The sequence below is a fragment of the Gallinula chloropus genome (genome assembly GCF_964237585.1).
Source record: "Gallinula chloropus genome assembly, chromosome: 1".
NCBI classification, from domain to species: domain Eukaryota; kingdom Metazoa; phylum Chordata; class Aves; order Gruiformes; family Rallidae; genus Gallinula; species Gallinula chloropus.
Genome location: NC_140085.1, coordinates 57,333,171 through 57,348,727, shown reverse-complemented (window position 1 = coordinate 57,348,727; position 15,557 = coordinate 57,333,171). Strand labels below are relative to the sequence as shown.

The window sequence follows — 15,557 nt, the reverse complement described above, 5'->3', positions numbered from 1 at the left end:
ACTTGGCAGAGAAAAAGATTTCCATGGATTCATGTTACCTCAGTTCTTACACAACACCTAATTTAAAATGTAATGGATATGACATACCCAAGCGCTCTCGGAGTTCTTCGTTTTCATCAAGAAAATCATTTATTTTCAGTTCAAGTTTATTGACTTCCTGAACCAAGTTTTCAATCTCGCGTTCTCGTACTTTGACTTTTTGATTTAAATCTTTTATTTCCATAACAGCCTCTTCCAAACCATATATTCCCTGCAAATACCACGTGGAAAGTAAAGACAAAACAAGAAGATGTAGAGAAATAAATTAGAAATCGAACTTCTGTCATTACATAGATAAGAAAAAACCCATGTCACCCTTTGGCACCAACACTACTTAAAAAAAGTTACTGAAGAGAAAAACCTGACCCTAAAACTGTCTTTTGACTACAGAGGAATTGCACTACTGCATGGTTCTTCAAAGCAGCCTCTCCTGAGCGTTCAATTACTGTTCAAAGGACTGCAGAAGCCTGTATGAGTATGTTAAAACTGACAACATGTACAAATTGGTAAGGGTGGCTAACAAATGGCATACAGTAAGTAACCACTGCATGTTGCTCTGACAGAGAAGAGACGGAGGAGGAGAGGAGGAGGAAAACATCAGAAGTCATTTGTTTCATTTCTAATTAGAACACAGTCAATTAAAAAAATATAAAGGGAAGACAGACTGATCTCCTAAAAATATAATGAAATACCCTGCCCCCTCTGACAAACTGGTTACCCTTTCATAGTCTCTCATTCGTTTCCGAGTCTCCGCAAGCTCTTTGTCCTTTTTGCTAGCTTCTGCCTCTGCTATTTCTGCTGATTTCTCAGCCGCCTTAGTTCTCTCTTCTAGTTCTTTTAACTTTTCTTGCATATCCTCAACATGATTCTGCTGAGCAAGAGATGAGCAACCTGGAAAGACAAACCTTCCTCTGTTTACACTTCAACTCTAAATTCTTGCAATCAGCCAGTAAGCCAGAAACACTTCAGGTGGTGGGATGAAGGACATCTCCATTTTCTGCTCTTTGGAAATAAGTAATGGCACAAGACTCTATACCAGAGCTTTATCCCCCCAATCATTCATTGAAACAACGGTTCTAAGAAGTGCACATAAAAGGCAGGACAGTTTCTTTTGAATAGCACGCTGCTACTACTGACTTGCAGTTCTGCACAGAGCTGAGACTTTCTACGTTCTGCTGTAACCTTTACAGACCAGGTCGAGGTTTATTTGGTGCTGCATTGCCCATAAATCCCACCGAAGCACTATAAATAAATTTGACACCCTCACAAGTGTTTAAGAAATGGAACTGAACAAAACATTGGAGATGAGTGATGCTCAAATACCGGAAATACTTTTTGGTGTTTCTAGAGAACGAAGAATGCATAGTAAATTTGTGGTTTCTTAGTTTCCTCTCCACAGATATGAAAATATTACCACGTTACCTTTACCACTCTGGAGATGACTTTTCGCTTTCTCAATAATAACGGTATTGTGTTCCATTTCTTTGGTGTACTGTTCCATTTCCTCAGTCAGCAATCTTATCTGAGCATCTCGCTCTTCCACAGCCTGTGCACACACACACACACACACACACACACACAAAATAAAAGAAACGCCATTAGAGGGTTTTTCTTTACTGACAGGCCAGCTACCAATACAGAGCACCACACAGCGAATGATTAAAAGCAGCTAATACAAAGTTTCTGCAACATCAAATATGGATACTTACAACATAGAGTTCAGGTATTATCTAGAAGTTGGGTATGTAAGGGCAAAGCAGGAAAAATAAAAGAAATAGTAGAAGTAAACCCTTCAAGCACACATGAGAAGTAAAAGCAGTATTTTACTGCATCAGATTTAAATGGAGCCTCCCTCTAAGAGCTTGCCGATGTATAAGGAATAGTTTCAGGCAGTACAGCTTCCTCATAAACAACTGCCTGTGGGAACAGAGAGTTCAAGACTGGGAGGACTAACAATCCCTCCTACGTAATGACTGGAGGCTGCCTTTGGAGTATGTAGTGGAGGGAATCGACTGGACTCTTCATTCCCAAACATAAGTAACACATCCTCATTATCTATGGGTTAATTAGTTACACATCAGTAATACATACTTCCCTAAGTAATACATACTTATTGTTTAGTTTGAAAACTAAAAGACTAAACAATTATTTGGTCACTAGCATATTTCATGAATGGTAATTTCTATCTGGGTAATTCCTCACACAGACTGTACCTGCTGAAGGGCCAGCACACTGCTTCGTTCTTCACTACGTTGGGCCATTTTGAGCTTCTCATTCAAGCTGAACACAATTTGCTGATACTCCAAGATTTGGGCATCTTTTGAAGCAAACATTTTCTGAAAATAAGATAAAATACCCTCAGAACACTTGATAGGATTCCTAGTAATAATAAAAAAGTATTTTTAAAGTACCTTCCATTCTTCAACTTTTGCATCTAAAGCTGCCATGAGTGGATCATCTTCCTCGTTCTTTGCTTTTAGCTGCTCTGAAAGCTCCTGGATCTAGAAATGCCGTTGGGATGAACATCGTATCACCAAAATGTTGCGCTTAAGAAACATGTATGTACAAACACACCCCATCAAACACGTCCTGCTGAACAGAGCAGCATTACTGCAGCATAAGAAGGTCATGACAAGACCAGGGTATGACTAAAGTTTTCTGCAAAAACACCTTGTGATCTCCAGTCAAGCTTTAAAACTTGCACCAAAGTTAAAGATCACGCTACTGTCATGGAGTGTTATTTTTTAATTTAAGCTAAAGCATGTAAATACATTCAATAAGATGAGTCAGTTCTTACTTGTAGTTTGTACTGCTCGTTCTCTTTTCTTAGCTGATCCATAGAAGTATCAGATTGTTTTAGAATACGTTTCATATTGTTGTATTCATCAGTCATCTTCTCCATTTCTTGCACTGATTCCTCAAGATTCTTCCTCATTTCTTCATTTTCAATGTCTAACTTCTCATTGGCCTCAGTCAAATTCTGAAAAATTAAAGACAAACCATCTTTTTTAAACACCTTAATAAGGTCTACGTGACAGCTACCTTAAACGTAAGCCTTGAAAGCCCTACATGAAATTGTCACAGACACCATTCAACCTCTATATTATCAATTCCAACAAATCCCAACAGCAAATAAAAGACCTATCTCCCACTGCCAGCAACTTCTCAGATTCACAGATGCAGACTATATGCATCATAGGACCTGAGTGCATTACGAATTCCCCTACTTCACACAACTTGACCTTTAAACTGGCGTAAGTTTCAAGTATTGCCAGTAACTGTGTAATAAATACTCAGTAGCACACATAGGTTTTACCTGAATTTCATCCAAATACTGGCAAATCTCCAAGTTCTTTTTGGACAACTGTGATATGTAGCTAGAATCGTCTCCTCTTCCTAACAGAGCTGTTTCTTTTTGAGAATCTGTTCTCCTCTGAGAGTCACCTACATCCTCACACAAGTGTTCGTCCTGCACAGAAAGCAATCCAAACTTAAATCTATTTTGTAGAGTTGAAGAAAGACCTGTTGATCTTCTGGCAAGCTAACATAAACAGCTAAGAGATTCAATCCCCACCCAAATTCCTAGTCTGCTTTTAAATAATGTAGAAGCCTCACCTTTTCCATTATGTGTTTTTTCTTCAGATTAAGAAGGAGAGAAAAAGACCAAGAGAACAAAAGACAAAGAATATTAGAAATGATGTTTTCATTTTCGGCCCCTTCATTTTGAAGAGCAAGCTAGAACAAGATGGAAACCCTTTACCTGTATCCCTAACACCACCAACTACAAAACAGAAGACAGAAGTTCAGAAACAAAACAGAAGACAGAAGCACGGCGATTCCAAGTCATCAGCGTGTTTTGGAGTGTCAGACGTTCTTGGCACAACATGACTTTTTAGAAGATGTGCCAGAACCGCTTTTTAGAGGTACCAAACTTAAGTCCTTCTTACCTGTTCATTCATTTTCTTCTGTTTTTCCAATTCTTTTTCCATATCTGCTAGCTGTAGTTCTTTTTCTTCCAATTGCTCTTCCAGGTGGTGGATCTCATCCCGTAAAAAACGTGTATCATGACCCCCAGCAGATCTTTGAGCCAACTTAGGAGCATTAGAAGAATATTATAGATAGAGCACTGTTCTTCAAAATATAAAGAACTAAAAAACCCACAGATGATGCTAAGACCAAGATTCCTAATGTTCCGGAAAAGCAACAGGAAGGGCTTACTAGCTTCTTTCAACAAGCCCCAGCAATCTCTAGAAGTCAATGTGATTTATTCCAGTATGAAATTTCATTATACCTACAGCTGGGGGCTGGTCAAAAGCCAATAGAAAGTACTAGCTAACACGTAGGGCTGTTACTTCACTTTACCAGGTTAGAATGCTAGTCTACACAACCTCAGTAAAACAACAAACAGTCATCCATAAACTGACAAAATTTAAAAAACATACCTCTAATTCCTGTTGAAGTTTCCTCACCTTTGTTTTATATTCCTTTTCTGTTGACATAGAACAGAGATAATGAATTACCCAACAAGGTAAAACGTACATCAAGCAGACATGGGTAAGCTTAGTCTTTCTGGCTACGCTGGAGCAACGGACTTCAGGGCAGCTGGTATTTGATTCAGCTCCCAACACTTAAAAACACCAAACAAAATACCTCAAAAACCGCATGGGACAAATCCTTTGGGAGCAGCATCCAAAGGCTTGCTTACCACGTTTGGCTTGCCGTTCCTCAGCTTTCTCAAGTTCTTCCGCTGACAGCTCTAACTCTCGAGTTTTCATCTGGGAGAAGCGTAGAGTGAACAAAGAAGTATTTACTAGTAACATGAATTAAAAGGTTGTTCCAGAGACCTCCTGTCTGAAATGATGAGAACATTTCCAAAAGAACACAGCGCCGCTCCCGTTTCTCCCTGTGCTGACCAGGGAGTTCAGACAGTTGAAACAGCTGCTGAATACTTGATTCCCCAGGGTGACATGAAGATTCAAAAGCACACTCCTGAGAGCACTCAACATAGTCTCAAAGCCTTGCTAAGACCCATGTGCTCACCTCTGCTGCTTTTCTCTCTCACTTTCAGCACTTTATGGGGAAATAAATGTCTGATAGATTTGTAGGATCAGTGATGGTGGCGTTTCTTCATTCCCAGAGACAGTTTTATTTACTCTAAAGTATAAACTGGTTACAAAAATTTCTATTGAAGTTGGAATCATTGCAAATAACTTACAACATCCAGCCTTTCCCATCTATAAAACTAAGGTTCCTGAACTTTGTGTCTTTGTCCTATTTGACTTCTCACTGCTACATTCCATAATCCCAAAGAGCTACAAGCAGATGTTCTAGTGCAAGCACACATTTATCATAGATATGCTCTCGGGAGTAATCACTGTTTTCAACACAAGGGGAAAAAGAAACCCAACAAAGAAACCCACAACAAGGAGAGCAATGTTTTCATTTAAATAAACAAATAAAACAGAACTGCAGAATTGTAGAAAGTGAGGAATAATGCAAACCTGCATTAGTGACTGAGTCAGTTTAAACAGGTGTATCAGTTCTTCTGGAGTTTTACTTTGTAATTCTTTCCCATCAACCTAAGGAAAGAGACAAGAGTGTTTATATACAAATAGCAAAGAAAACTACAAAATAAATCTTTTACATATGTGAAAGACCAGAGAACTTTTAGGGAAGGAGGTGTTTCAAAACCTTTTGGTCTCTTTTCCCCTTGAGTACCTTGGATATGGTCTCCAGCAACTTATGGGCTCCTTTGTCTTGTTGAGGCAGAGCATCTGGATCAAGTTTCATAAGCTTTTTCCAATCTAAACGTGGTGCCATACTGAATTCACAAATTTTCCTGGAAGAAAAAAAAAAAAACAAAAACAACTATCAGAATATGTGTCACCTGGAGCGGGGAGAAGGGAGGGAAATCATGAATAAAGTTGAGTCCACAAGGACTCGGTACCAAGGAGCAGCAGAGTCACAGAGCTGGAAGTGCACACTGCTAACACCTCATTAGGTTACCAGGACCAACCCTGCTTCAAGATGCTTCGGATCTTCTAGCATTACCCAGGCCAGCTCTCATCTACTAGGTCTACAGAGCACTAGATCCTAAGTACGAAACCACAATCAGCTTGGGATCTTGCAAGGTTTCCCACGTTCTTCCAAAATCCCGGCCCCAGGAACTACACAGTGACAGACCGCGATCCCTCAGGGTGCTGCCGAGACACAGTTCTGCCTCTGTTTCACCTGACTCTCCCCAAGACCCCAGTCGCCTTATTTCGCCTCCCCTTCAGCGCGGGCCACAGCTGAGGTATCAGCCGAGAGGAGCCACCGCAGCTCTGTCTCCGAGCACCGCGCTGCGACGATACCTGCGCCCGGCCGCTTCTGCCCGGTACCGGGACATCGCCCCGGCTGCCCGCTTTCTCCGGCGCTCCCAAGGGAGCGCGGCCCGCCCCAGTCGGCGACAGAGCAGCGCCTCACCGGCTGGCAGCCACCGAGAAGTCCCCGCCCCTTGAGCTCACCTCTTCCCGAGACCGGCGGCGGCGACCGCTGCTATGCGACGCCGTCAAACTCTACGGCCGGCTTCCCTCCTTGGATATGTGCGGGCGAGTGGAAAGCCGACGCTCCCTCCCTCGGCACGGCAGCCTTCGCGATGCCAGTCGGAGACTCCAAACCCCGAGGTACGGCTCAGCCGCTGATGGGAGAGCCGGCCAGGCAGAGCGCCGTGCCGGCCGGCCGGCCGAAGCCTTTCGGTCGCAACTGACGACGGACTGCGCGTCCCGGCGGTCCGCGCGGCTCCCGGCATGCCTCGGGACCCGCCGTGCCGGGGCGGCATCCCGACAGCCTTTGCTGCCCGCAGGGAGGGTGGCGGCGGCGGCGGAAGGGATCCTGGAGCTGTTGGCGGCGGGGAAGCCGCTTCCCCCGCGGCCTCAGGTAGGGTGGGCGGGGGCGGGTAGGGACTGTTTCCCCACGGACGGGATTCGGGGAGTGGCAGCCTTGAGTCCGGCGTAGCTGCTGCCCTGCCCGCGGTAGTTTTCTGCGGGAGCGGCTGGTCCTCTCTCCCCCGGCTGGCCGTTCGTCCGGTTGTCTGTCCGTCCGTCCCTCCCGGGCCTCGTCCGGGAGCCCTCCGCCCCTGCTGAGCGCCGGGCTGCGGTGCTCTTCTGCGCCGCTTGGGCTCTGGCTCGGCCCGCTCCTTCCCGCCCGCCCTCAGGCTTCCTGGCGGTGGCCGCTTGCCCGGCCCCCCTCCGCACCCTGGCCCGGCCTTAGGGGTCCTGCCTTGCCCCAGGACTGTGGGCTGCTTGCTTCTTCCCGCACGACTGTCTGGCTGAAGGGCTGCAGCACTGCCCAGGTACGCGTGTGCTGTAGGTGTTACAGCCGGGGCCCGCAAATAGAACTCGCGTAGCAGTACGGGAAAGGCTCACACCGACAGAATACGCAGGTCCACGGTGTCCTGGTGGGCAGCGAGGGAATCTGAGCGTCAGCAGTGGTCCCACGGCCCGAAAAGTTTGGGATCCCGTGTTTTAGCTAAATGGGTGTGGGCACGGCTCTTGGAATAGAAAAGGAAGGCCAGAGAGCACTCGAGGCATCTGTGTGCCTTTGTATCTGCTCAGCTGCTGAGGAGAGCTGAGGAGGATTTGTATTTTTCTCCTGTAATGGAAAGGGAAGGCAATTGTGATGTCAGCTTTGGGCTTTTGCTTTTCTCTGGATGATTTGCTTTTTTCTTTGCTGTTTCTTGGTTAGTGTTGATATTTAAGGAAGGCTGACCAGACATAAAGTGCTTGGCCCTCCTAGTTACACAGGTTGTGCCAGGCATGGCACAAGTTTTCTTGATTGAAAGTAAAGGCTTTTATACCTCAGCCAGAGATTGGTTAACGACAGCTCCAGAGTGGGTAAGAGAAACAAATGCTGTAGTTAAGGAAGGGAGAGAGACCTGTGATATGTAATGAATGTGAGGTTTATTATGAAGAAGTGGGAAACAATGGTTTCTTAGCAGGAGGAACTTCTCCAGGTGGAGCAGGTAATACGCAGAGAATAGTGCTGCCTTGCTACAAGGTGAGCTTGCAGGAAATGGATCCCCCTGTGATAGAAAAACTAAAATAATAGGTTGATGTTAGGATGCTTCTGAGTAGGAACTCTTGTTGCCCTTTCCATTGGGTTAAGAAGCTGTTAAGGCAGGTATAACTGTTTAATGTGCCTTATTGAATATGCTTGAGCGTTTTGGAGTGGTGTCTATTGCAGCCTCAGTGTGTGTGTGTGAAAAGGATTGAAATACTTACCCCACATAAAATAAAAAAGGTTGAGAATGTAGAATGGCATAGTGCAAATTAATTAGTTTTTCTTTTGTCACATCTAATTGCATGACAAACTCTGTACAAGTGGATTTTTTTGTAGTGGGAATGCATGTTTGTAGCTCTGCAGCCAAAGAGCATTTTAGCTCCACAGTGCGCACACAGCTTGACCTACCCTCGTAGAAGAGTTAGGCATCCATTTTAAACAACAGCTTTTCATAACAGTATGTCATTTCAACGATCTGAGACAAAGACTCCAATATGAAAGACCTAATGGAATGTTATTAAAAATACCACAAGCATTTGTCTACGGCCTGGGCATACTAAACAAGGACACGACATGACAGAGTCTAAAAGCTGTCTTTGCAGCCTGTGCCACCCATGTAGCTTTTATTTGTTTATTCTTTGGAGTTAACAATTATGCAGTTTCTGCTGATGTATTTCTAGAACACTGAGAGGGTTCATCAGTGTTATTTTAGGGACGCTATTTTTGCATCAGTGTCCTATCAGGAATAATTGGCACTTTACGTAGTTTTTCTAAATATAAAAGGTATTATTTTGTTACTGTTTGAATGTAGGAAAAAACCCACAACGGAACAAGAAAATCCCTAAAGGTTAGTCTTTGAAGTGTGAAATCCTGTTAACCATTTTTACCTATAAAATACCTTGAAACACAAACTGTACCTCTGTGTTTCATATTTCAACTGACTGTTACACCAGTTGCATTGAACAAATTGAAGCTAAATGTCCAGCTAAAACAGTATCTTCATCAACTCATCCATCTTTTAATTGTTTTGTGTTTTGATCCCTGTTTGTACCTAAAGTGCCCCAAGTGTTGGTTCAGCTGCTTGGTTGCCCCTTGGGAAATCTTTTCTCTTGACTGCATTGCATGCTGTGACTCTGTGTCAGAGCTACCATTCCTCATCTACTTGATCCTTCAAAACTCTGTGAAGAGAAGGCCATTGCCTTGCTGGGGGATGAAGAGTACTGAAGATTAGTCCCATTCCTCCTGATCTTACAGTTTTTGCACAGGAAGGTTGACACAATAAAACTTTTCTATGTGTATTTATTCTACTCTAGGATGTCAGCAAAATGAAAGGGGGATCCTTGTGTGTCTTGCATTCCTCCTCCTCCCATCATTCCAAATACTGCTTGCCTTCTCCTGTGTGAGATTCAAGCACTGTCATTGAATCTCAGTTGTGCATCTGAGTTGTGTCATACTGGAGTTGTACCCTTGGAGTGACATTTTCAGACAAGGTAAATTGAAAGGCTGTGCTGGAAAGAAAGATGAACAAAATGATGATCTCGTTCTGTTGTCAGACACTTGTCTTATGTCAGCAGAAAGAATATCCAAGTTAGTCAGAAAAGGAAAGAGGAGAAAGTAGGCAAAACAGGGCCTCAGAAGCTGAATTAAAATGACATATTTCAGGGACTGTACCACTGGGTTTGGTAACTGCTTGCATCTTTGCTTGTAATCCACAACTCTGCCACCAGCTCTTAGTTTAACTCATTGCTCACCTATTTAAAACTAAATCTAGGAGTGGTTTGAACAGTTCTTTGCTTTCTTACACCTTTGATAATTTGACACTTAGTTCTGTGTGAACTGTAAATACGTTTTAAACAGTTCAGCACCTTCAGTAGTCATTGAAGTGCATGCCTCCAGAGTAAGTGGGATGCACAGCTGTTTTTTGGCAGTTCTTTTGTGTATGTCTATCTCTTCACTAGCTTTAGAACTCCAAACAGGCAAGTGAGAAGCTTGCATTGTATGATTAGGTATGTGCATAAATGGTTTCCTGGTTGCTTTTCTTTTCCAGCTACCTAATTTGTGTAACAGCAAGTTGAGTTCCTTGAGATTTTTTGCAATAATTATGCTTTACAGTGCACATGCAAAGCACTGTTTTTCAAAGTGTCTCTCCAGAGCTACAGGCTGTTGCCTCACCGATGCGTATATAGACATCTCCAGAGAACAGTTGCAGTTCGATTATGGTTGAAAATCTTAATACCTTGGTATGGTTGAAAAGTGTCAGGTACATTTTTAGTATCTGACTATGTAATAAAGGGTTAATGAAAATATTCTCCAAATACAAGGAGAAAAACAATCCGTCTTTAGATTGTGGCAACTTCTGTTATGAAAAAGGAATAAAGAGAATTTTAAAGGTTTTCTGACAGCTTGAACTGATTTTTCAACTACGGATTGTATCAAAAGCTGCAAATATCAATAATATGTCAATTATGCCGAGTACTTTCAGGAGTAGTAAGAAGTTTCGTACAGAAGCTGGAAGAGATTGAAACTTTGCAATTGGGACATCTATTTGAGATGAATTTCCTGTCACTTTCTGTGGAAAACCTGAGTGGGATTAGTTGGACTGTACAGGCTTTTTCCCATATGAAAGTGCCATGGTTTTCAAATTATCTACTACTTCCACCACCCATGTCTTGGTTCCTGAAGAAGAAAAAAGTGACTTGAGTAGAACACTTTCTTTGAAGTAGGCTTCATCAGAACAGAAGTTGTAATTAATCATCTTGAAGATCTAAAAGTGACATTACCCTGGAAAGAAAAAGTTGAATGTATGTTGTAAGTTTCTGAAGTTACATAGTAAGGTGATGTGTCTAATCAACACAAATGTATTTGCTCCTGTAAGGGTCTGTTGTTGATATAAGGTGGCAGATAGCATTGCTTATTAGGTGATAGCTAATTATGGAGTGCTAAATAGCTTTTGTATATTTAGGAATTGCAGCTGTATTCCTGTCTAAATAGATACTTGCTCTTTTTTCCTAAATTTCATATGGGCAGGAAAGGGCTTCCACATTCCAGAATCTCCCAACTGATGTTACTCTTAGAGCAGCATTGTGCATTTTTTTTATTTGTGTTTTTTTTTTTTTTGGTATGGATTATATTTTGCAGTACGTGATGCTAAACTGTAGTATCATGGATTTGGTAGCAGTTGTAGAGAAATATTTTGTTGTCCTGATTTTTCCAGAAGTTGCAGGTTTGGGGGGTATTTTTTTTTTTTGTTATGTCTTAGTCTTGCCTTTCATTCTTGAAGGAAAAGACTGGATGAACTCCTAGAGGTTCTCAACAAGTTGGAAGGTGAAAACTACATGCCTTACAAGCTAAACCTGCTCGAGAGCTCTGGTTCTTGTCTGTCTTTCCAACTTAATGTGTCTGTACATAGATGAAAACAGTACAGTTTTGTAGTGTAAATCTGCACAAAATGTAGATTTCTGTGCCAAACCACTTGAGAAAGTTAGACCAACAATTTAGTTATAATCTAGTTAGACCAATAATCAGGTGTTTTGCATGGCTTGGGCATTCTGTTTTTCCACGGTTGGTTGTCACAAACATGCAGATTCTGTCTGACAGGGTTTATCTTGCTGCTTGTTGTCTTCACCTCTATATTCTTCATGATATGGTCAGATACTGTTGTAAATTAAAGCATCCAACAGGCATCTTGGTAATAAAGTATATGTCTTGTCTTGATTTCATCTGGCCAAATGGGGGGCTGTTCCCCAGACCACGAACTGGCAGTCATACAGCCCAAGCAGTGGTTAAGATAGCTAATGGACAGTCTTGCAATCTGTGAAAGTAGTGAGCAGGTGAGATGAAACAAATAACATGAGGGACATTCAATCTGTTCAGATTTGTTGGAACAGCCAGTGATGTGGTTCTGCAGATCAGCAAACCTGTATTAACGAAAAAGTTGTTGGGCAGCATGTTTTACAGGTGTGTACCGGTACACCCATCACTGGGAGTGGTGAAATACTGGCATTGCAAGATCGTACTTGGGTTGATAGCAAATTTCAACATGTCTGTCGGGCAAGAAGGGAAGTGTATCCACTCACCATGACTCACTCAAGGAGCATAGTCCTACCAGGGCCTCAGCAGCCTGTTGCATATCTATCATCTGTGAGGTTCATGGTCTTGCATACTCATTACATGACTTCTCACTTTCTAGCATCAAACTGCTAAACAGATTAGTTGGCATAAAAAGAGCGTTGGCTGTTAAATATCAGTTGCTCTTTTCCTCTGAGATTAAAGGCAGGGATGCTTTTGCCTGGCTTACCAAGTACAGATGAGCTTTTGTAAGACTCAGTTTTCTAGTCTTGTGTTCCTAACATGTTGACTATCATTCCAGGTTTGAAACTTGAAGTTTGATGGTGGACCAAGCTGTAGTAGCAGATAGGAAGTAGTAGTTCTGATGGTGAGTATTCTTCAAAATCTTTCTTCTTATGTGAACATAAGGGTCACAAGAAAACCATCTTTTCCACATTTGTGTTTTAAATAGGCAAGAATATTGAACTGCCCTGTAATCAGGCAAGTTATTTTCCTAACTTTATTTATCTTTAGTGTATATTTCAGGAAAGTAAGGCCTTGGAATGTCAGAACACAAGTCAGAAGTATTAAAGTGTCTGTGCTACAATTTTGAGGGATCTACAGCTTGTATGTGGCCTTGCATTTCCCTTTTTTTTTTCTCTTTGTGCTTGGCCTGGAAGCAAATTGCTGGGAAATGGGGGCTCTTCCAGATTTCCATCTTGCCTATGTGTTTTCAAGACGTGCTAGCATTTTTACACACTGCAGAAGTTAGAGGGGTTGGGGTGTGATGCATTTGAGGTTACCAATCTTGGTACAGCTCAAGTAGTGTGTTGTGTGTGACTTGCTGCTAAAACCAGAACAGTGCATTTTGTTGCCTGTGTTCGTTCCTCACAGTAAGTTTAGAAAGCTGCTCAGAATTGCCAAGCGTGTCTGTGGCTCAAATACTTCTCTTGAAAGACAAAACTATAACTATATGTTTCCAATTGTATCTCAGATTACATTGTGTGTATAAAGAAGAGGGTGAGTTGCAAATTAAAAAATTGTGATATTAAAGGTGAATTCTTTTTCTGGAGTTTTGAAACTAACCACTCAGATGGCGAGCTAGTCACTTAAACCTGACTTTGGATATAGCTAAAGTCTTGATTTATTTATGCTTAAGAGTTCATTTTCATTCAAATGAAAGCAGCATGTTTAGTGCAGTTAGTTTGTATGTAAACGTAGCTCTGTCAGGTAACAGGATGGTCAGCAGTGGTGTAAAGTTAGGTTTCTGGATAGGAGAAATAGTGGAAGTTTGAGCAAAAACTTTCATGAGCCTTTCTCTCAGAATTGCCTGGGACTGAGAGGTAGGTGAATGAGCTGTCTGGACATACGTTCCCTGTAGGAAAAAGAAAACTAAAAACCAACAGAAAGTAGCTGAGCTAGCAATTAATGTTGGTTAAGCTTTCTCCTTTGGCTAAGAGGCTGTACTTAGGAATGTATCTTTTATACATATTTGTATACCAGCAGGTGTTTCTGAAACAGGATTGTTAAAGAATTGACTCAGAGTTGCTCTTTGATACTCAAAGCCATGTGTGCAAGGGATGGCTGCGTTGACCGATGCAGTGAATGTACATTGTGGAGAAAGAAGTCACCAAAAACCTCCTCGCCTTGTGATTTATGTTTCTTCAAGGGGGCATTTAAACAGGCCTTGTGGTTGGTTCTGTATGACACTACAATCTTGTCCCATTATTTTTTGGAACACAAAACGTAGGCTTGCGTGTTGGAAAATCATTGTGTGTTTGATGAAGGTCCTTCTCAGATGTCACTGCTTTTCAGTAGAGCTAGTGAACTTTGAGAAGTAGGAAGGGCACAGTTCAGAAGCTGTTGCAAACAAGGAATTTCAGATTCTGTTTCTAGTAGGGTAAGAAACAGCAGTTTCTTCTCTTCCACATTCTCTGTCGGGGAAACTAAAAGACTGAGTTGAAATTTAAACGGGGGCTTTGTTTTCATGTATTCCTACAGTATGATTTGTTTTCTTTTTTTAGTTAAGATTTCTCTGGCTGCCAAGAAGACCATAAATATGTTTAGACTTAATCTTGGCCTAGGGTTTTAAAGTCCTCTGAACCAGACTGGCAAAAAGATGCACCAGCATCCTTTAACATTTAACACTGTTTTTTTTTCCTTTTGTTCGATTACAGAAGTGGTGGTAGCTTTGACAAAAGGCTCTTTCTTAGTAACACCACGAGCCAATGCTCCAAGTACTGAAAAAGAAAAAAATACCCTTCACTGCCATTACATGAGAAACACTGAGTGGATTGGTTTGATTAATTTTAAATTATGTTTGTCCTGATTTTTAGTTTAACTGCAGCTGCATCTTGTTGCACATCAAGTATTCCTTCCTGTGCCACTGTTCCTTTACTGCTAGTTGTGATAGCTGATTGTCATTCAGGTCCAGGCTGCAAACCACAACTGAGATTACCTATCTGGATGAGATGTCTATATGGCCTTATTTTAGAGGATAGTATACTTAAACCTGAGCACAATTGAAAAACCCCAACAACCAACCAACATCATCATGGGTATTTTAGAGTTTATGATAATAAAGCAAGATGATTGCTTCCAAATAACTAATCAGCTTTAACGTGTGAATCCTGATAAGCATAAGGCTGGGGTCCTGTTTACGAATCCGCATTACCCAGCTAATACTAGCTGTTCTGTGTCCTTACAGATGTTATCCCTTTCTAGTTTTGGGGGAAATGGTATATATTTTTGTTCAGTCATCTCTCCTTTTCCTCAAAACTAAGTCAGCGTTCAACTGTCTGTAGCTTTTCAGTATCTTTGGTCCCAACAGTTGGGAGTAATGCATGCTGTGCCAACCAGTGGCCAGAAAGAATACCTTTGGCCTGTACTTACCTTATTGTTCTTCCAAGGCAGAACAGTGTTTTTGAACAATCCAATACATTCTAATTTCACCTTTTTTTTAAGTCACCCATACATTATTTTTTAAATAGTCATAAAATTCCTGTTCAATGATTTCTAGGGAATCAAAGGTTTATGCAAGATGAGAGAATGTAAGATAAAATTAATTTGTCATGTCTCTTTTGCATGCTTTTTTTCTCTAGATGTGAACGTTCAGTGGCATTGGAGAAATCTGCAGAGTTGATGAAAAATTGCGTTTTCATGAACTTCTATGAAGAATGCCAGTGAGCAAAGTGTGAGCTTCAATGGTGATTTAAATTTTTATTATTACTAATGTCCTTCTTTACCTATTATTGAGCACTTATACTTATGAAGATCAAGTCTCCTGTTCTTCAGAATGTTTAAAATTTGGGTTTTTAATTGCTTTTTAAATATTTTGAGAGACACCTTTAAATTTAAACCTAAAAAACTTGAACTTTCTGCCTTTCTGATAACTTACTGTTTTGTCTCAGTATGTGACTTTACTTAATTAC

The 15,557-nt window shown here is 41.6% G+C and overlaps 1 protein-coding gene and 1 long non-coding RNA gene across 2 annotated transcripts in view; one reads left to right on the top strand and one right to left on the bottom strand.

Moving 5' to 3' along the window:
• The window catches only part of CEP290 (centrosomal protein 290), a gene marked incomplete at its 5' end in the record, with an annotated part of 39,121 nt that extends 32,694 nt beyond the window's left edge, over positions 1 to 6,427 (bottom strand). The window contains 13 exon segments of the mRNA XM_084263603.1: positions 88 to 250; positions 758 to 930; positions 1,462 to 1,585; positions 2,253 to 2,375; positions 2,451 to 2,540; positions 2,837 to 3,019; positions 3,356 to 3,508; positions 3,987 to 4,130; positions 4,482 to 4,528; positions 4,745 to 4,814; positions 5,541 to 5,618; positions 5,758 to 5,878; positions 6,393 to 6,427. Of these exon segments, the coding sequence (XP_084119729.1) occupies positions 88 to 250; positions 758 to 930; positions 1,462 to 1,585; positions 2,253 to 2,375; positions 2,451 to 2,540; positions 2,837 to 3,019; positions 3,356 to 3,508; positions 3,987 to 4,130; positions 4,482 to 4,528; positions 4,745 to 4,814; positions 5,541 to 5,618; positions 5,758 to 5,878; positions 6,393 to 6,427 (1,504 nt within the window).
• A 464-nt stretch (positions 6,428 to 6,891) lies between these two features.
• On the top strand, positions 6,892 to 15,308 carry LOC311204543. The gene is made up of 3 exons (XR_014618070.1): positions 6,892 to 6,957; positions 12,449 to 12,514; positions 15,228 to 15,308. It is a non-coding gene; the product is annotated as an uncharacterized lncRNA (long non-coding RNA).
• Positions 15,309 to 15,557: the final 249 nt, after the last annotated feature.